This window comes from Berghia stephanieae, chromosome 12 (assembly GCF_034508935.2).
Source record: "Berghia stephanieae isolate SIO BIC M18660-M18661 chromosome 12, UCSD_Bste_1.3, whole genome shotgun sequence".
Lineage (NCBI taxonomy): Eukaryota > Metazoa > Mollusca > Gastropoda > Nudibranchia > Aeolidiidae > Berghia > Berghia stephanieae.
The window spans coordinates 19,411,594-19,434,373 of record NC_088371.1 but is presented as its reverse complement, the minus strand read 5'-3'; the positions used below and the strand labels follow the sequence as shown (position 1 = coordinate 19,434,373).

The following is a 22,780-nucleotide window of genomic DNA, read 5'->3' as shown; positions in this document are numbered from 1 at the left end:
ATCCGCGTTTGTGAGTTGTTCTCACTAAACTGTATTAACCAGACTATAAAAGTTCATGGTTACACAGAGTTTGTGTGTTGGTCCGTTATACTTCCGGATGGCCATGTTGTGAACTCCTTGGCCAAGCGCATTCTATCTATGGAAAGGTTTTCATGAAATAAAAACAATGAAGAAAAACAACAACAACAAAAAAACAAAAACAAACAAAAACAACTTTAATAGACTGTTTCCATGATATTCTTCGTGTCTTCATAAGGTATAGATAGTATGACTTGACTGACTGACTTAGATGCCTTTCGCGTCTCGACCGAAAGATCGGGTCGCCTTGGCTGTTTCCAGTATTTCCTGTGTGAGGTGTCTCCAATATTGCCGGTCCTCTGCTAAGGTTCTCAGATTTTCAAGGTCCCCTGCCGTTATGAGACTAATGCTTTGTCCAAGTGTTGTGAGGTTTTTGTTTAGGATCACAGGGAGTGTTGTGATCGGTCTTCCTCTGAAAAGGTTCCCGTGTTTTTGGAAATATCCCGACATGGCTTGGTTAGCTGGTATGTTTTTGTCCCTGCGTAGTATGTGACCGAAAAGTTGCCATCGTTGTTGTAAAATGTCAAGGGAGATTGGTCTTTCTTTTGTGATCTTATAGAGTGATTCATTTGAGATCTTTTTTGGGTATTTGATGTCCAGTACCCTTCTTAGCTGTGTGCGATGGAAGGCATCCAGATGTTCTTCTTCGGATTTTGTCAACGCCCAAGTGCCGCAGTTATACAGAAGTACCGGTTTTACAAGAGCACGGTACAGTTTCAGTTTGGTTTTTCTCTTTATTTTGTCACCTCTAATCCATACATTGGTGAGTTTACTGAGTGCGGCGTTTGATAGCTGTTTTCTTCTTTGTACATCCTCGGTGTCTCCAATTAGTGAGCCGACTTTCTTTGTTCTTTTCCATTTCTCTTTGTTCCTCGATATTGTTGTAAATTCGGTTTTATTGGCATTGACTTGGAGGTTATATTTCATGAGGGTATTTTGTATGATGTCTATATTTGCTGGTGTTGATCCAATAAAATCTACATCATCTGCATAGGCGATTTCTCTAGGGATTGCATTCTCAATATGAGTCGTTGGTTTTGGAATGACTTTTCGAACTTCTTTCAGAGCGTGTTCTAAGTATATTGTGAACAGAATCGGGCTCAGACTATCTCCTTGGGGGTCCCGATGTTACTTTCGAACTGCGTCTGTTTTGTGGCCCCGTATATCCTTGGTTGTATCTTTGTGTTGCTGAGGAGAAATCGGATTATTCGGAGCTCGTCTTCGTCTACTATGTCTGTTAATATCTCCAAAAGTTTTCCTCTGTCGATCGTATCAAAGGCTGCGGACATATCGATTCCGGTTATTGTTATGGATATGTTTTCTTTGAGTGCCTTTGCTGCCAACCATTTATGTGTCCATACAACGTCCGATGTGCTTCGGTCTTGGCGAAACCCGCTTTGGCTATGTGATAGATATTTTTCTATTTTCGGTCTAATTCTGTTGAGGACAATAGTTGACAGTGTTTTTCTTATGGTATTCAGTAATGTTATTGGGCGCAGGTTGTTTACGGGTCCTTTCGTTTTTCCTGGTTTTTGTATTGTAATTAGGACACCGCTGTTTATGTCCCAGTCTTTGTGTGTTGAGAATGTTTTGTTCATTATGTTTGCAATGCTCAGATCCAGGGAGAGGGTACCGCATTTCAGCAATTCAGCGGGAATTTCATCTTCGCCTGGGGATCTGTTATTGTTTAGGCACTTTATGCTATTTCTAACTTCAGTTGTTGTGATGCGGTTGTTTAGGTCTCTAGGGTTTCCTGAGAAGGGCGATATTTGTGAGACTTGTTTGTGAAATTTATGCTGGAAGTGGTCAGTTACAATGTCAAGGATATCGTTGGGATTTGTTGTCTGTTTGCCAAATTTATCCTGTAGTTTTGGGTTCTCGAATGGTTTTCGGTTCAGAGATTTCGTAGCTTTGAACATAGATGATGCCTTATTTTTGGACTTTTCTATGTCTTCCACTTTTTGTCTAATTCCTCGTTTCTGTGTTTTATTGTAAGCGATCGAATTGAATGCAGTATTTTGTTTCGTTCCGTTTTCAGGTTTATTATTTCTTCCGAGTCTTTCGTGTTTTGTATCCTGATCCTAAGTTCTTTTTGTTGCCGCGATAGATCGTTAATAGCGATGTTAGGCGTTCGATTTGGTTTGTTCTTAGTTGTATTAATAGAGCCTGCACTTTCTTCCCCCGCATATTTTATTGCCGCTTGCGTCTCTTTCCATTCATTGTTTGGATTGCTGTTTTGCTTTATTTTCCATAGACTTGAGTTAAGTTCATATTGGTAATGAATGCGACATTCTCGCTCATTTACTATTTTTGCCGTGTTTATTTTGACTGCCGTTTTACCTTTCTGTCTTCGTTGTCTGTACACATTTATGTTGAAATTCGTTTTTACAAGTTTGTGATCGGATGTTAGCAGTGTACCACCGTATGATCGTGAGTTGGTTGAGTAGTGGATATCCCGCGTTTGTGAGTTGTTCTCACTAGGCTTTTAACGAAATCGGGTCGAACGAGACGCCGAACGCCGAACCCGAACGGATATAACCTTCTTACGTGACCATGAACGAGATCTGGATAGGTGAGACTCTCAAGCGGTATGCAGCATCGGATCTAAGGTCACGTGATAGAGGGTTGCTGTTGGCTTGTGTTAGGGGAGGGGCAAGGTCAGTGTCATTCAATAGTATATAATTGTGCACGTGGCGCTCTATACAGAGAGAAAATTATAAATTGATTACGGCGAAGGTGGGGGGGGGGGGGGGGGGGGGGGGGGGGTGACCCACAAACGATCAAGTGGTTGGGCTTCGGGTAGACCAGGATACGAAATCAAAGAGAAAAGGCCGCTGGTACTTGGATGGTGGAAATGGTTGGGGGGTGGGGGGGGGGGGGGTAGTGACAATCAGCATGGGATGTATATATTAACATTAATAATATAGGCAATAGATGACCAGGGATGTGTATTGTTTGAGTATTGTTTGTATATGTTTGTGTGTGTGTGTGTGTGCGCGCGCGTGTGTGTGAAAGAGATTACACAAAAAATACCTTTCTCGGGAGCTTCCAAATGATTACGTATACGATAAATTTGAAAACCACATTGTTGAACAGCTTGCAAAACGGAGAACATTTATCTTTGTTTCACAAAAATAGGTTTAGAAATAAAAAATTTTTCTTCTAGATTGATTTTGAAAAAAATATTGCTCAATTTTTTTAATTTAATGATAGTTTCTTTATTTTCCGGTCGGTTTTCTTGATTTATATCTCATTTTTCAATTCTCAATGCGACGAGCACACTGATGTATCTCGTGTGATTCAAAAGCGTTGTTTGTTTTTTTAATATATATATATACTGAGAGTCCTCACTAATTAATTCCTGAGCGTTGATATGGTGACGCAGTTATTACATACAAGACCTTGCAGTCGAGTCGGCAGGGCTTTTGGGTTACACAATCACTATTTACCCATCGGTCAGCGGTACTCTTTGATGTATACAACACTCACCGCCTTTACGCAAAGCCGCCTGCCCATAAATCAAGAGATGGTCTCCTAACTGTTCACAAGCGAACTGTCAAACGAGCAATCGATGATTGGATAAGAATCTCAAGATCTCATATAATAAGGTAAGTTTTGGAGAGGTGATATCCCCCCACCCGTCATCGGACAGAACTTTCATTGCGTTATATCATATTAGCTCCGCCTCCTCTTTCTATTCCGGAGTGACGAGATTAGACGAGAGGACGCGAGAAAAAAACTGATCACGTGATCGGTAAGTCGTTCGTTCGGTGTCCGTTCGGTGAGCAACTATAACTCTGTACTAAACTGTATTAACCAGACTATAAAAGTTCATGGTTACACAGAGTTTGTGTGTTGGTCCGTTATACTTCCGGATGGCAATGTTGTGAACTCCTTGGCCAAGCGCATTCTATCTATGGAAAGGTTTTCATGAAATAAAAACAATGAAGAAAAACAACAACAACAAAAAAACAAAAACAAACAAAAACAACTTTAATAGACTGTTTCCATGATATTCTTCGTGTCTTCATAAGGTATAGATAGTATGCGTTTGGATAAGGAGTTCATAACATTGCCATCCGGAAGTGTAACGGACCAACACACAAAACTGTGTGTATCCATGAACGTTTATAGTCGAGTTAATACAGTTCAGTGAGCATTACTCATAAAAGCGGATGGCAAAAAAAAAAAACAATAACAAAGACCTGAGTGACGTCATCATCGAACTATCTATAGATAGTTCGAAGATGACGTCACTCAGGCCTTTGTTATTGTTTTTGCCATCCGCGTTTGTTCACTAAACTGTATTAACCAGACTATAAAAGTTCATGTTTACACAGAGTTTGTGTGTTGGTCCGTTATACTTCCGGATGGCAATGTTGTGAACTCCTTGGCCAAGCGCATTCTATCTATATCTTTACATTTTTTTCACGTCTCTCGATGTTCCTGTAGCGCAGTTAACGTGTCACTGGCATTATGCTTAAAACTGACTTTGACATGGACATAACGAAATTGGATTAATTGCAGTTAGGGGTGCTGTATTTAGGCGAATATGTCTTATCTTTTATGATTCTAAAATATCGTATTATCAAATCTTATCTTATCTTATCTTATCTTATCTTATCTTATCTTATCTTACTTAAGGCTTAATATAGGAATGATCCTTCAAATTCTTTTTACAATAGTTTATGATTACAGAATCTGATAAAGCTTGCATTGTATCATTCACATACAGTTTTACACAACTTTGAATGTAAGGAAAAATATATCAATACGGCAATGTAAAATCGAAATATAATATCATAGAAAACTGGTAATTGAAAATTGATCATGATAGAATGAATCCTAAATGTACAAATTTCATAGTACAATGAAATATTAATGACAAAAATAATTATGAAAGCGACAACGATAATAATCATACATAAGTCTTCGATAAACTATCATGATTTAGCATTGTTTCAGGTGTTATGCATTTTACTTGTCAACATTTACAAACCAGTCTACAAAATCATGAAAGTAATAAGTAATAGAAATAATTATCCACATGACAATTTAAAGTTTAAAAGGTAAACAAATAAATGGATACATAACTAAATTAAACAACAAATAAATGAATAAATAAATAAATAAATAAATAAAAATTAACCAAATCAGTTTGAATTCAGAAATTAATCAATTAAAAAAAAGTAAAATCGAATAAAACTTAAATCTCAGAGACGTTAACTCCCTAAGATATTAAATTGATTCAAAGAACATGCATATTTGGGGGGTTAAAACAGAGACTATTCCATGTTTTCACTATGCGTTTAATAAATGAGTTCCGTCTAATTTTGGTATGACATCCTGGAATATATATATTTTATATTTGTCGCCTCTGGTAATCTTGGAAAATGTAAACAAATTGATGGATTTGTATCGTGTATATTATGTATTATCTTGTAGAGCTGAATTAAATCTCCCCTAATTCTTCTGTATTTGAGACTAGGTAGATCGAGAGAATGCTAAACGTTCGTCATATGACATGTTCTCAAGCCCGGGAAGCAATTTTGTTGCTCGTCTTTGAATATTTTTCAAGACCTATTGACTGGGCTCCAAACATTGTTCCCGTACTCAATAACAGGTTTTATAATAGTTTTAAATAACTAAAGAAACATGCTATTTTCCAAATAAGTAAAACTCCTGTATATGACTCCCAACACGCGATTAGCTTTAGTTGTACAATCATTAATATGCACATCGAAGTTCAAATGTGAGTCAAAAACAACACCAAGATCCCTTTCAAAATTTGTATCAGGCAAAAAAAATTTAATTAGAGTTATCTGAGTAATAAATGTGACTAGGATTTTCCTTTCCAACATGCAATACCTTGCACTTGTTGATATTAAATTGTAATTGCCACTTCCTTGACCATTCAAATAGGGAATTAATATCATCCTGAATGATTACATGCTGATCAGATCCATTATAAATTTTAATGTCATCTACAAAAAATTTACATTTTGATAAAATGTTATTTTGTAAGTCATTAATATATATAATAAAAAATATTGGACCCCAGACACTTCCCTGTGGTACTCCACTGGTCACACATTTAAAACTTGACATTTCGCCATTTACAACTACCCTCTGCTTGCTATTGGATATAAAACATTTTATCCAGTCATATATTATAGGCCCTGTTATACCATATGATTTAATTTTTCTGAATAGCCTCTCATGAGGAACATAAGCAAAGGCTTTACTGTAATCAAAATATATAATATCAATACATTTACCATCATCAATCATGCTGGTAAATTCTTCCATGACATGTAATAACTGAGTTACACACTATGGTCACACAAGAGCGTTTCTTTCTAAATCCTTGTTGACATTTGCTTAACAGTTTGTAATGAATTATTATTGATTATGTAAACATTGATTCACATTTCTTTATCGAATTGAGCCTCGACATAATAACATGATCAGGGTATGGGCCATAGAAGAATATGATTTAATCCTAAACTACTCTCACAGAGACATACACCCTAAAGTAAAAATGGGAATTATAATTTCGAGCTCGACCGAGCCTATGTAATTTCTATTCCAGGAAACTGTCACACGAGGAAAGAAAGAAGAAAAAAATTCCAAGGGAAGCTACTCTAGAATTGTTAGAAGAAATAATAATAAAAGTGCCTGTCTTTCGAGTTACAAAATAAACACCTGACACCTTACCTAAACGTAAATGATATATTATTTCGACATATTTTGTCATGAAAAAACAAAGTTTTGAACCACTTTAGGTCCGATGTTTAACCTTCAATATGCCTTCTTCAAGTTCAGGTGCGGGAGAAATTCAGAACTACCCACCAATGCCAATGAAGATAACACCCGTGCAGCAGATCATCTCATCTTCAACAGGTGCTATCGTCACATCATTATTTGGTGAGGAAAACGTTGCGTTATATGTATCTTATGAAAACTTTTGACAAAAATGAAAGCTAACCTATGTATGGTAAATTTTTAGGGTTTACACTGACCTTGTAATATTTTGATTTTTAGAAGTACCATACATACTGAAGTTGAAGGCGATTGTGAGCGAAGGAGAAATGATGCAACACCTTCGCCGGCATTGGCATTAGGATAGCTTTTGTTTAGACTTTAGAAGTTTTACTAGATATCATGTACACGGAGGTACCACAATCAGGCCTCCCAGTTTTCGTAGCTAACTCTGCTTTAGATTGTTCTGTTGTTTTTGTTTTCTGAGTTTTCTGTTTGTTTTGTTTTTTGACTGGGGAGGCCTTCCGAAAGCTCCTCGTGCTAAGGAAAATAACCCAAATATTCCCTGAACTAATCCTAAGAAAAATTACAACCTAGAACCTTTAACTAACCCTAATAGGAAAAACAAACACCTTAATACCTTTACTAAGACTTATAACTAACCCTAATCGAAAAAGAAATCCTCCGACCTCAAGTTTACCCTAATACTAATAGTAATAGAATAAAAATCTCGGCTTTTTCTAAATCTTTTTTGTTTTTTTTTTCTTATGATATATATTGCATGCCATGTATATTGTGCGCCTAGAGCTATATTGTATGGAACAGGCCCTATATTAATAAAGTACATTATTATTATTATTATTATTATTATTATTATTATTATTATTATTATTATTATTGTTATTATTATTATTATTATTATTATCATTATTATTATTACTATTATTATTATTATTATTATTATTATTATTACATTATTATTATTACCAGGGACGGCTGGTAATAATGGGCAGGGTGGGCAAATACCAGCCTGTTTTTTCAAGTTATATGCTGTATTACCAGGTCCGAAATAATCAAATTTAAATTAGATAATTTCAAAAGTTACTACTTAAACTTGATGCTTCGTACTGAAATAAATATGTGTGTATTTTTGATAGATTGCGAATCACAATGCACCCCGTAATGCATAAAGCAGGATACGCTCCTGATCTTTTTATCACCCCCCCCCCCCCCCCCCCCCCCCCCCAACCACTCCACTCCACTCCGCCCTCATCGTCATCTTATCGTCACGTCGTCTGACGGTGAACTAACTCAGATTTTTGCTGTCTGGCCTCTCTAGTACTAGGTCGGGCTAATTCAAATAAGCCCACCTTATTAACCAGTGAACACTAAATAGAGATTTTGGCAAACGAACTTTTTCTTATTTATTGCCTTACTTGTGCTGGGAAGGTTCCAGTATTGAATTAAATTTATTAATTTACTAATATTATATCAATTTAGTATTAATTTGTGTTGTTTTTATATATTTGTTTATCCATTTAAATTATTTCTTTTTTTTTCTCGTTTTCTTTAGTGTTTCTCAAAACTCATTTATTTAAATTGTTTTCTTATGTGCTTGTTGTTGTTTTTTGTTGTTTTTTTTTTGTTTTGTTTTTTAACAAATTAATTAGTTCTTTTTTTAATTCTTAAAGTAATTACCGCAGTATTTTTATTGCCAGACTAAATAATTTTGCAAAACAATGTAATTTTCTATTGTATTCCCTCTGATAAAACAAAACACTTTTATTCAAAAGTCACGACTAAATAAATATATAAAATACAACCACCATTTTGGTTTTCTCAACAATTGAATTAGTATACGAGAAATACTCTTCTGAGTAAGGAGAGAGTTGAATTCTAACTAAGTTATAGAGGAAATAAATACGTTTAAAGGAAGGGTGGGCAGATTCCGTACCTGCCCGTCCTGAAGCTAATACATACATAAGATGGTTCGCGATGAAGAGGCGGGAAGCTTGAGGTTGGTTGGGTAAGGAGCAAAGATAACACGGTCGTTATTGTGACGATAGTCAAACGAATGCATGAGGAGCAGTGACTTCTTATAGGCTATAGTACTATCAGTAGACAATGATGAGGAGAGATTGGTAACATTATTTTGTCTTAATTGTATTGTATGAAGTATTGTTTTTGTTTGTCTTATTTTGACTATGGAACTGATACTTGTCATAGCAGACCTGCCTACTTTAAATAGGAAAATAAAAATCGTAGTTTTCAGGGCTAATAAAATCGTAGATATTTTAACTACCTTTAAAAAAAATCACCGGAAATTTCGTCTGTTTTGATAGATATCAAATTTTAAAAAACGAGAAAAAATAATTGGAAACGTAATAATGATGGTGATGGTGGTATAGTGGTAGCGGTGGTGGCAGCAGTAATGATGATGGTAATATTATTATGGTTATTATTATTATTATTATTATTATTATTATTATATTATTATTATTATTATTATTATTATTATTATTATTATTATTATTATTGTTATTATTATTATTATTATTATTATTATTGTTATTATTATTATTATTATTATTATTATTATTATTATTATCATTATTATTATTGTTATTGTTATTATTTTTTTTCCACTTCCATGTATGTGGTCATCAAATTGTATGCTTTATTGGCAAAAGCCTAAGATTGAATAAACTTTGTAATATCGTATGGTAACCATCATCATCATCATTAACAACAACAACAACAACAACAACAATATTAACAACAAGTACAACAATAGCAATAAAAACAATATCAACATCATCATACAATTTCCGTCATCGTCTCCACAACTATCATTCTAACCAACAGCACCACCAAGACCACTACCATAATTACATCCTCCCTCACCGCCTCGTCTTCCTTCTCCTCCTCCTCCTCCTCCTCCACCACCACCATCGCTACCACTATTCCAACCACTACCACCACCGGCACAATCATTCTAACCACCAAGACAGCAGTAAAAATGATGCAATTTGAGCTCTAAATGAAACTCGAGTCATATCGCTGTTGTTGCTTCTCGATGAAAACTTTAAGGTTACTACGTACTACTGAAAACCAGAAATATGTAACCGAAATATTAATCTCGCCGTTGAGGGATTAAAGCATCTCTTTAATTTTTCGAGTGAACGGAATGGACTTGTATTGTCAAGGTGTTGTCGCATTATGTCTCGTCGCTTTATTTTTAGTTGTATTCTCTTTCGTGATTCATTTTTGATTACGTTTGGAATAATTAAAATCTACTGGTATTGTCATTTCATTGTGAAAGTGATTATTTGTGGTTGAAATATTTTTTGTTTAAAGTGAAAAAAAAAAATTTAAAAAAAAAAAAAAAAAAAAAAAAATTAATAAATAAATATTATTATTATTATTATTATAATCTATTTGTTCCAGTAACTCCTCTTGATGTCGTCAAAATCCGCCTTCAAGCTCAAGCCAAGCCAAATGCATTCACCAAGGGTCATTGCTTTCTGTACTGCAATGGCCTTATGGACCATCTATGTTCATGCGTTGGTGAAATCTCACAATCCTCAGAGTGGTACAAACGACCCGGTCAATTCAAGGGATCTTTGGTAAGGAGTGCGATCAGTTTTCCAAGTTAAAAGTTTAATATAATTTTCAACATATCAAGAATGTTTGAAGGGCAGTAATGACAAGACCTTCGAGAGTAAAAAAAAGTAAGATTTTCGAGAGTTGAAAAAAAGTAATCAGAAGAAAAAAATCCCAGTCGTGCAAATTTTGTAGTGCCCATTTTAGTGTCTACTTTTCTTACTTACTTAGGCTTTTACTCGATCTGGACCTAAGGCCATTGACAAATCCTCTCCGCCTTGTCCTGCTCTCTACCATCTTTCAACTTTTTTTCCATGAGAAGTGTATGCATTTGATATAGTTCTAACTAAATTCTTTATTTTCATTATACAATTTCAAAAAAAAATTTTTTTCAGGATGCTGCAATTCAGATAGCCAGGCATGAGGGGATTACCTCCCTTTGGAGCGGCTTGTCTCCAACTTTGTAAATATCTTTTATAATCTATTACAATATTGTATTATCTTGTAATTGTTGTTGGTATCACTTATGTTATGGTTAGTTTGTGTTCTGCTCATTGGATCAGCCAGCCCTTAAGATCTGGCAAAAGTGAAAGTGAAGTGGAAAGAAACTAGTATTGTTATGTGGTCAGGTGGTGACACTCGCTTTCGGATCGGAAGGTCTTTGGTTTGAGCCCCGCTTGGCGCATAGTTGAGTCCTTGGAAAAGGCTCTTTACTCACATTCTCTTGCCGTACTCAGGTGTAAAACGAATACTTAGCCATTAACAGCGTTGTCTCTGTCCGAAAAAATTGCAATTTCGCCTAACAGGCATCATGTCACGTTCTACACAATAAGTGTTACTGTTGGCCAGGGACCCCTTGGAAAGCGCTTTGAGCACGTTTAGTGGATATTGCTCTATATAAAAGCTCAATTATTTTTTTTAAGCTCAATTTTAGAAGTATAAAGAAACTGGTAATCCTGTCGCTTATGTCATTGTCCCGTTAACAGGGCAAGCTCCAATACTATCTATCAGACTTGGGACTCACTTTACCTTCTACATTTCTCAGTTATTATTTCATATGTACTCAAATGCATTGCAGTAGAGGAGAGAGAGAGAGGGTGGGGGGGGGGTGTCATGAGAAATGAATAATAATGTTCAATGTTATAGTTATCATATAATGTTAAAACAACTGTAACTAAATGACAAATTGCCATATTTATGGACAATAAAGATCTATTATTATTATTATTATTATTATTATTATTATTATTATTATTATTATTATTATTATTATTATTATTATTATTATTATTATTAAAGCTCATATACAGAAAGGAAAATGCTGAAAAATACAGTTTCATTAATGTCTGTTTTCTTGGAGTTCGTCAATTGAGATAATGAAAGAAATTATTATTCAAAAGAAATTCAGTTGGAAGCATTAAGGCTTATGCCAGAGCAGCTATCTCCTTATTTATCCAGGTTTTTGGGGTTATTTTTATTTTTATTTTTTTTAAGGTTCAACAATCTCAAGTAGATAGATTGTTCAAAATCCCTTTTTTTCTGTGATTTTTTTTTTCCTTGCTGATTCATTGATGTTTACACTTTTATTGTGATTCATCTGAGTCTTGTTAGCATATTTGTATTGAATGTCATTACAAAGAGATGCATTTCTTACTGTTTCATTATTTTTATACATGATTGTACAAGCACAATTATTCTCATAATTGAATTTTAATTTTAGAAATATTTTTTTGGTGTTTTTGAATTTGTAAAACAAAGGGGGAAAAAAAAATCAATGTTCAGATTCTATTTTACCAGCATAATGGGTTGGCAGCACTGGTTATAGAAGAATATAATTCCACGCCTATGGAACGCACTCATTCCTCGGACAAAGTCCTGTGAAAATGTATCATCTTTCAGGAATTGTCTGAAGACTGAGTTGTTCCGTGAGGCTTATTTTTTTATGAAATATATGTTGCTTAGATTTTGTTTCTGTATTCATGCTTATTATGTAGTGTCGTGATTATTTTTTTTTTTATAATTAAAAAAAAAATTTTTTTTTTAAATTTTTAATTATGTAAAGCGCCGCAGAGCACGATTAACGTGGATGTTTAGACGCTATATAAGTTCATTATTTACTATTTACTATTTACTACTAATAATATTTGTGATGATTGCTTGATTGTTTCAGGGTGATGGCAGTGCCAGCCACTGTGGTCTACTTTACCTGTTACGAACAGTTGAAGGACAAGTTCAGGTACAGGCCACATGACAAGAACCTGGCCAATCAGGCAAAGCCATTGTTGGCCGGCAGTTTTGCTAGAGGTAAGCAATGATGGGTGCATTAATTAAGAAAAAATTGTGACCCACTGTCTCAAATTGGTATTATGTTGGGATGAATCGGAACCCTAAAGGTCAATTTTAATTGAATTGATAATAAAGACGAGTTTTCAGTCTTTCTGCAATGCAAGAAATTGTATTTATTTTCCACGGTAGCAAATAGAATGAATAGAAATCAATCCAGAGTTTTATATTTTTGGATATAAATTCAATTTTTCGCACCTAGTTCACCCCGCCATAATAACGCTTTGAGGCGGAGGATCACAATTTCTTTTTTTCTGAGTAAGTGTAGCCTACAAGGAAGTGTGCAATTGTCCAATATACAATTAAACAAGAGTAAATTATATATAAAGTTTTTACTTCAAGCTTAAGTCAATGGCAAGTGTTAGATTGTGGTCTTGTCGTATATAACTGATGTTTTTGGACTTGTAAGTCCCTCGTTTGTGTCCCACTGTGGGCAGCACAATGTTGAGTTCTAAAAAAGGCTCATTTCTAACATTCTTCCACTCTGCACTCTTGTACAAAGTGAGTTCCTAGCCAATAACAACATTGTCTCTGTTTTAAAAGTTACAATGGTACCTTATATATAGTTGAAAGTCATGACTCAAATTACGTGTCACTTTTGATCCCCTTTGTAAAGAGCTTGGAGTACATTTAGTTAGAGGACATTTTGATAAATGTACATTTCTTTAAAAACACAATCTATACTAACAGCAATAAATATAACATCTGATGGACCGTGATATGGCAAATCGCTTCAAAACACAGAGAAAGTTTTGTTTAAGAGGCACCATTTTGAAGAGAAATAACATATATTATAGGCTTAACAAAAAATTTCACAGTGACCATCTGCTTAAATCTCCCAAATTACATTATACACAAAAAGAGAGAAAGCGATAGAAAAGAGAGATGCAAATGAGAAGACACAACATCAAATTATTTATTCCGTAGTCGAGAACTGATAGCCACTTCCATGGAATGAGTTCCCTCATTCAAGAAGCAGTTGTAACAAAACGGCAAATTAAACTTAGAAACATCCTTGAAGTGTGGAAAATATATCAAATGGTATTGTAATGATGTGGGTGTGTGTGTTTGCGCGTGTGTGTATGTATGTATGTTTGTCTGTGTTTAGTAATTTATTTTTCATCTGCATTGCTAACAGAAGTATTTGATCCTCAAAACAAGAGGTTAGTGCAAAGACCCACCAGAATTATCTCTTTGTGCACAGTTTAGGCTGTGATATTGATTAGTGGCATCGCGTGATGATTTGGGTAAAGGTTAAATAAAACGTTTAGTATAAAGCGGCTATGTGGTCTAGTGGTATGACACTCGCTTTCGGATCGGAAGGTCCTGGGTACGAGCCTCGCGCTCGGCGCATAGTTGAGTCCTTGGAAAAGGCTCTTTATTCACATTCTCTCACCGAACTCAGGTGTAAAATGAGTACCTGGCCGTAAAACAGCGTTGTCTTTGTCCGAAAAATTGTAATATCGCCTAACAGACGTTATGTCCCGTCCTACATGTTAAATGTTGCTGTTGACCAGGGACCCATTGTAAAGCGCTTTGAGCACATTTAGTGGATATTGCGCTATATAAAAGCTCCAAAAAAAAAAAAAGCATAATCTTTTATTTTTTCCCCCCACAGTTTGGGCTGTGACCTTGATCAGCCCCATTGAGATGATCCGGGTCAAGGTCCAGTCGGAGCAATACACGTATTCTCAGGTATGGAAAGCTCTCAAGGACACAGTCAAGATGAATGGAGTGTTGTCTTTGTGGAGGGGTTTGGGACCATCTTTACTGAGGGATGTCCCTTTCTCGGGTAGGTCTCGAGATATATTGGTACAATACTTATCAAAGGGACCTACAAATTCTGCATTTGGTACAGTGATCACTTGAAAGTAAAAAAAAGTTCTTAAAATGCTTTTTGAAACTCTGAAATAGTCCCAATTAACTGGCATGCATTCCGATCAACTAGTGGAAATTATATAGAAAATATTCTGTCACAGACAGATCATTCCAGTTATGAGGCTGTTCCGATAAGGAGTATTTTTAGAGGGGTCAAAATTTTCTCAGAATTTATAATTATTTTATATAAATTTTCTTGAGAGCCTTGGATTCCCTCAATACCGTTCCACTCCTAACCCACCCCTTCCCCTTAAATTGGATTTTCCAATCACTGCTTTGAAAGAAATTTTGGTATTGGGAATTTCACGGTTATTTCTTCCTCTATAGATTTTACAAAATCTATTTTTATACTTCTCCAAAGCTCCAAGTGCTTGTTTAAGAGCTCACTATCTTACACAGTTGATTTTGGGGGGGGGGGGGGGGTTGATGGGAGGATCAATAGTCCCTTAGAGACATTAGGCCCAATGAGCCTGAGTTTATTCCGGTGTCTTTAGTGTGAATTGAACAATAGCAATTGCTTGCTACCCTGTGACTAGGACACTAGTCTGTTGCAATGTACTTTCCACCAAATCTAACAGACCCTCAGCTACCCAATCACTGCTAGGTGGACAAGGGGGTTGGAAAAAAAAACATCTAGACTGCACAGGGTATTGATCTCGATTACTTTTCTTGTGAAGTGAGTGCTCTGTCAACTGTGGTATCGAGACCCCTCGGGGCTCAGTCCCTATCTTCAAGAGTTATTTGTTTCATCCCCTGTTTTTTTTCTTCCAGCAACCTATTGGATGGGTTACGAGACATTCAAGGCCAGGTTTTTGGTGGCTAAGGGAACGTCATCCCCATCCTTCTCAGACAGTTTTATATCAGGGGCGGCAGCTGGAGCAGTAAGTTCTCTTTGAAATGATTTTTTTTTTTTAACTTCAGTACGTGAGATTTAGAGATGGGTAAGGATATCGGCTGGTCAGCCATGAGAATCCATTACAATATGACATTGTGAATCAATGGTGTTATGGATAACACATTGGGCTCCTATTGATCTTAAGACCAGCATCTTGTTTTCCTCCTCCTCTTCCTCAATTTTCTCCTCCACCCCCTTATTCTTCATCTTCTTCTTGTTCTTCTTCTTCTGGTTCTTCTTCTTCTTCTTCTTATTATTATTATTATTATTATTATTATTATTATTATTATTATTATTATTATTATTATTATTATTATTATTTTATTATTTATTTTTTTATTATTATTTTATTATTTTATTTTTATTATTATTATTCTTTTGTCCATCTCCTTGTTTATTTTCAATTACTGATGTCACACATTGGTCCTTGTTGTTATGTCCACAAATGTACATCATTTTGGTGAGCTGTTCCCTTGTACCCTGATGTTTGGTGTGAAAAGGGATTCCACTGAACCTTTTGCTATTCCTACAGGCTGCTTGCGAAACACATGACAGTAAAAAGTGATGAAGAAAGTGAATATAATATCAGCTTCAAAAACGAACCAAAAACCAAACACGGAACATTTTGGGCTCAAAACACTTCTTCAACCAACAGTTAGAACATTAGAAAGAAGGTCGACAGGCATGCCAAATATATTTCTCTGTCATCTGTCTAGCTTTTAAGTGATGTATTAATGTATTTATTGTTTTTGTTGTTGGCTGAAGAGGGGTTTTGAGCCTGAAATGGTCCGTGTTTGGTTTGTTTGTCTGTTCTTTTTTCTTTTTCGAAACTGTTATGTTATTCACTTTTGTTCATTACTTTTTACAGTCCACAGTTTCTCGCAGCTTAGCATGTCTTTGACTTATGAAACACATACCTAGAGGTTGTGATCAACTGATTGTCTGATGCAAATCCTCTCCCATTGCACTGGAAAGATTTGTAAAAGAAATTACTGGAAAAAAAAACAAGTTTCATGTTTATTTACTTGGTGTATTTTTTTTAGTTTTCACCAATAATTTACAAAATTTGATGGCAACGTAAATCAAAGAAAAAAAAAGAAAGAAAAAATGAAACCAAACTAACAAGGTAGTAAAAAAAATAAAAAATAAATAAAACTATCAATAACCAAACATTATACCGCAATGATAATAACAAAAGTACTTACAATAATAATAATAATAATAATAATAATAATAATAATAATAATAATAATGATAATAATAGTAATAACATATTAATAATAATAATAATAATAATAATAATGATAATAATAGTAATAACAGTATTAATAATAATAATAATAGTAATAATAATAATAACAGCAATAATAAAAAATGAGTAATATAATGGATACATAATTGGGTTGTGATTTTCACAGCTGTTACTTAAACAGGTTTAATTGGTAGGTTTATTTTGTTTTGTTGGGGTTTTTTTTCTCTCTTTTCTTTGCTTTGCTTTTGGAAAGGGGGGGGGGGGGGGGGGGGGGGGGGGGGGGGGGTTTCAAACTTGATCATAGTAGAATTCCTTTTTTTTTCTTCTACCAGATTCGAATTTTTATATATCAAAGATTTAAAGGAAATTAGTGGTAATGTAAATCGATATTTCACCAAATTAAATTACATTAAATCATTTAAGTCAGCAATCAAGCATTTTGGGTTGATTTATTATTCTTTGAGGAATTGGATAATTTTTTTCTTTAAAAAAATACATACAGATTTTGTTTGTTTGTTTGTTGACTGTGGTAAGTTCTTCCTTATTTAGTTCTTAAGTGTCATAGACATAGGCCCCATGGAGCAGGTTTTCTTAACATTAACGAGCACAATCCGCCTGAGAGAACCAGAAGCAGAGGCAGGTAGAATAAAACTTATATTGACTGTCTGCTAGATGACACAGGAATGGACAACACCCGGGAGCTGCGTACGCTTATTGAGGACTGGACAGAATGGCGAAGACTTGTGGCTCATGTTGGGCGCCCCAAGGGGCGGCCTAAGTAAGTAAGTAAGTAAGTAATCCGCTCTTGCCACCTTCTTGATAAAATATTAGTCTATCACATAGTACTTTCCGCCAGATATAATAAACCAGTTGCGCTTGGTTTAGTCATAATTTTAAAAATAATGTACTCAAGACCATAGCTTGTGAGGCAAAATACTCTAGTGTCTGTAGTTTGGTTCTTTTATCTGTTTCAGATTATGAATTTTTCCTTTTTATTGTTTGTTTTTTTGGGGTTTGTTTTTTTAATCATCTTTACTGATTTGATTTTATCATTATTATTATCATTATTATTATTATTATTATTATTATTATTATTATTATTATTATTATTATTATTATTGTTAGTATTATTATTATTATTATTATTATTATTATTATTATTATTATTATTATTATTATTATTATTATTATATTATTATTATTATTATTATTATTTTCGTATATTACATTGAATCTTTGTGAAAATTTCACATTGTTATTTATTTCTTCATGCTTCGAGCCGTCCCATTTACATTAATAAATTTTTGATGGTATTGTTTCATATTAAGACAAGCCAGACACATTCCATTCAAAAAAATTTCCTTCTCAGATTGCAGCTACTATCACCCTTCCCTTTGATGTAATCAAAACTAGACGCCAGATAGAGCTTGGAGAACAAGAGTTAATAGGTAAGTTGATGAATGTGATAACAATGAATGATAATGATCTTACCATCAAGAATGATAAGAATGCAAAGAAATGTAGTTTGAATGTCACATCATGTTTTGGTAATAGTAGTAGTAGTAATAGTAGTAGTAGTAGTAGTTGTAATAGTAGTATTAGTAGTAGTAGTTGTTGTTGTAGTAGTAGTAATAGCAGTTGCTGTGGTACTGATGAAAGCAGAAGTAATCGTACTAGGAGTAGTAGTAATGGTAGTATAAGTGGTGGGGGAGGTAGTAGTAGTAGTATAGATAGAATGCGCTTGGCCAAGGAGTTCACAACATTGCCATCCGGAAGTATAACGGACCAACACACAAACTCTGTGTAACCATGAACTTTTATAGTCGGGTTAATACAGTTTAGTGAGAACAACTCACAAACGCGGATGGCAAAAACAATAACAAAGGCCTGAGTGACGTCATCTGCATACTATCTATAGTGGTGACAGTAGTAGAAGTGTTAGTAGTAGTATCATTATACACAATACCAGTGGGTTTAGTAATAATAACAGTTGTAGTATTAGAAAATGGATAGAAATCAATCCAGGGAGCCATAAGTTTAAGGTGAATTACGAACTCCATTAACATCATGTCCTGCTTAGATTACTTAAAATGTCGTTGAAAAAGGCCAGGTCATCAACGTTTACCATCAGGGGAAACTCAAAATATCAAGTCTCTCGCCACAACCATCAAAACTCAGACAATAGTATAGGTCATTCATCCATCTATGAACATGAAGTGCCACTCATGCATAGAACATAGACAGATTTATTTTTTTTTATCTCAAAAAAACCCACAAGGGACAGGAACTCCTTGCCAGATGAAATAGTATTGTCATTAACAATATAAAAGTTTAAAATAATGACCAGAGCATTAAACAAACGCAGCACTCCTCACCAACAAGATGGTGTAGGCTCTGAAAGAGAGGAAGAAGAAGCAATTGTTTCTATTTTATTGATGCTACACGAATCAGGATAAATTCTAGTTGTTTGTTTGAATCATATAGCGTGAAAAAGATCTGCTTTCAATTTGTCATTTAGGATTTTATAATTCTCTATTTGGTGGGTGGAGGGCGTTGGTATGCTGTTTTGTTGGGTTTTTTTGTTCTTCATTTGTCTTTGTGTTTGTGTGTGGGTTTTTTTGGGGGTTTTTTTGTGTTTTTTTTTTTCAAATATATTTTGGAAATGTCAGGAGTGATAATATAACAAGATTTTTGTCTCCTTTCCAGGAAACAGAAATGTTCCCTCTTCAACATGGAAACTAATACAGAAAATTTACACAGAGGAGGGAATCAAGCATTTATTCTCTGGTAAAGACGTTTGATATAATTAGTAATGGTTTGGTTTTTTTAATGTGAGCTTTTATATAACATCACTTAATGAGCTCAAAAATGATTTACAAGGTGTCCCAAGCTAACAGTAAAACTTAACATATAGGTCGAGACATAATGCCTGTAAGGTGAAATTACAGTGCTGTTACCAGCCAGGTATTCATTGTACATTTTAGCACAGTGACATAACGTGTGTGTAGAGCATTATTCAAGGACTCAACTTTGAGTTGTCCCACAGTGGGAGTAAATTTGTATTGTAAATCAAGGAATGTGCTGGTCAGAAGACAATTACCAATTCTTCTTCTTCTTCTTCTTCTTCTTCTTCTTCTTCTTCTTCTTCTTCTTCTTCTTCTTCTTCTTCTTCTTCTTCTTCTTCTTCTTCTTCTTCTTTACCTTCTTTACCTTCTTCACTTCTTCCCTGAATTATTGAACTGAGTCGAACTAATTCTTTCAGGCATCAGGTAATGAGATGACTATTTTAATGTTTTATAAATTATGATATAATACCTTTAAAAAATCAAATTTTTAGTGAATGAGTAGTCGATGGTGAGATTTTAACGTTGATAAAACTGTAATTTTAATATCACTATCAATCAGGTATGGCAAATAATTTATAATTAAATTGTTGATGACATCTGCAATCTAAAAAGAGAGAACAAATGAAAGCGTTTTCATCAAGAAATTTTAAATTTCATCTATTTCTCACCTGAAAGCTCCGTGAAAAAGGCTAGGCAATAGAGGTATGATTGTGAAAAAAAATATTGAACTTTTATAGAGTGCAGTCTCCAGCTGAATGTGCTCACAGCGCTTTACAAGTGGTCCCAAATCAACAAAAACACTTAACATGTAGGATGAGACAAGACGTTGGTGTCCAGGATCTCATTTTACACCTGAGTGTGATGAGAGAATGTGAGTTAAGAGCCTTTTCCAAAGACTTAACTTTGCATTGCTCAGAGCAAGGCTCGAATCAGGAGACTGAAGGAGAGTGTCATACACCAAAACCACAAAGCTGCATTGTGCGGCTATGTGGTCTTGTGGTATGACACTCGCTTTCGGATCGGAAGGTCCTGGTTTCGAGCCTTGCTCTGCGCATAGTTGAGTCCTTGGAAAAGACTCTTTACTCACATTCTCTCACCGTACTCAGGTGTAAAATAAGTACCTGGCCGTCAACAGCATTGTTTCTGTCAGAAAAATTGTAATATCGCCTAACAGGCGTCGTGTCTCGTTCTACTTGTTACGCATTACTGTTGCTTTGAGCACATTTATAAAAGCTCTAATTTAATTTTTTTTAAATTTTAAACGTCAAGGTTGTTGACTTCTGCCAACAATGACAATGCTGACAGCTTACAAGGAGTTTGTCTATAATTAAATCATCATGAGGCAGCGTAGCTCAGCGGTATGATCCTTGCTTTGTACCCAAAAGGTACCGAGTTCGATTACCTGCTACGCCTTGTGTGGCCTTGAGCAAGTCACCTCGTCCTAGCTCAATTTGCTGCGCTGCACCACAGCTGACGCTTGGGTTATTCCAGTCTTCCCTTGGAATAGACCCTAGAGACAAATTTCCCCTATGGAATGAATGAATAAAGAGAATTTTATTTTTATTTATTATTTATTATTCAGAATCTTTTCAGGTAGTTTAGCCTTTAAAATCTCACCATTGCTAATTGATTATACATTATATATCATTATATATTATTGCTAATACATTATAAATCCACCTACAATTATATCTACTGTCCACAGGTTACCTACCCAGATTATTAAAGGTTGCCCCTAGCTGTGCCATCATGATTAGTAGCTTTGAATTCTTCAAGAAATTTTTCTCCACTCGAAATGAACAAAAGCTTTTACCACCAGATTAAATACCACACACAAGCCAATCAATTCCTTACTGCCTATTTATTTATTCAAGATGTATGCAGTCATTCCTTACCAAAGATGAAATCATTTCATATGAGAGCTTACAGACTGGAATATACATGTTTTTATCTATAATCAGAGACTACTGGGGGGGGGGGAAGAGGGTTTTTTTTAATTGTCGCAAACCATTCTTTTTGGGAGCACCTATTTTGCAAAGGAAATTTATTTAAGGGTTTAAAAAATGATTATTTATTTCTTTTAATCAAAATAAAAATTGTTTGCCCTCGGGGTAGGCTGTAGGTTGTGCTACAATTTGGAGCTTGTTCTGCATTTTTAATAGAGAGGGCAATAGAATTCTGCATGATGTGATTGTTGCATTGTGGGCAACTTTTATTTTATGTACTTGTTTTTCATCAAACATATAGGTTTATTTTTTAAAAACCGTCTTTGATCCATGAGGATTAGTTATCTTCAAGGTCTACTTCGAGAAAAAACTTGAGGTAACCCAAATGTCAGCAGCATTGCAGTGCCATAAGTGGGCAATAGAAGCCTGATAAAGAGGAGAAAAATATTAGATGTCGAAAGTGGGGCTCCAACGTGGCTTACAAAGATGTTGATGCTATGCTTACTTCAGTCTGCCCATTATTTTTTTAGTAATAATAATAATAATAATAATTATGATAAAAGTTACAGTAATTAGGATAATAAATTGAACACTTTCCATTACTAACCATTTCAAAGTGCTTCACAGATAATGAATTAGGTTACTAACACAATTAAAGTTATCCATAATCTACTGAAAGAACTTGAGCAGCAAAAAAAATTTAATGATTATTTGTAAGGAGTTAGGCGTTGTCTCACATAAAGGTTTGATGTTTTAATTTGTAATATGCCAAATATAGCATATACTTCGCAAAGTCTCAGGATTGAGAGGTTTTTTTTTCCAAGATGAGGGTCATTTAAATCGATCGGTATTTGAAGGACGAGTTTTCTGGCCAAATTTTAAAATATATTTTTTTTTCCAGAGTACAGCAGAATACTTGCTGGATTCTAGCATGCTCTCAGAAGAATTTTTTTAAAAGCAGTCTTCCATCTCTAGTGTATTGTATTGCAGAGCTTGCTGGAATTTGGCAAGTACTGTATAAACTAAAGTTGACATTGTTATGTAGATGTTGCTGATGTAAAGGCAATCAAATAAATCCATATAGCAGCTCTTTTGGCCCACCAAACTCCAGTTAGTCCTTGTCATTGAACATACTAATGAAAGAGTGAAAATGGAGAGGCTTCGTATGGGAACAAAA

General features: G+C 34.8%; 1 protein-coding gene across 2 annotated transcripts in view; it reads left to right on the top strand.

Moving 5' to 3' along the window:
- Positions 1-22,302, top strand: part of LOC144958188 (mitochondrial glutathione transporter SLC25A40-like) — a 23,220-nt gene extending 918 nt beyond the window's left edge. Inside the window, exons 2-10 of one of the 2 annotated variants that reach the window (XM_078889974.1) lie at positions 6,899-7,005; positions 10,288-10,466; positions 10,839-10,906; positions 12,614-12,747; positions 14,405-14,578; positions 15,436-15,545; positions 18,181-18,259; positions 19,518-19,598; positions 21,363-21,629. In XM_078889974.1, coding sequence (XP_078746100.1) covers positions 6,933-7,005; positions 10,288-10,466; positions 10,839-10,906; positions 12,614-12,747; positions 14,405-14,578; positions 15,436-15,545; positions 18,181-18,259; positions 19,518-19,598; positions 21,363-21,481 — 1,017 coding nt within the window. In that variant the 5' untranslated portion in view covers positions 6,899-6,932 and the 3' untranslated portion in view covers positions 21,482-21,629. Of the gene's footprint in view, positions 1-6,719; positions 7,006-10,287; positions 10,467-10,838; positions 10,907-12,613; positions 12,748-14,404; positions 14,579-15,435; positions 15,546-18,180; positions 18,260-19,517; positions 19,599-21,362 lie in introns of those variants that run through there. The other variant, XM_078889973.1, reaches the window with a different exon arrangement.
- Positions 22,303-22,780: the final 478 nt, after the last annotated feature.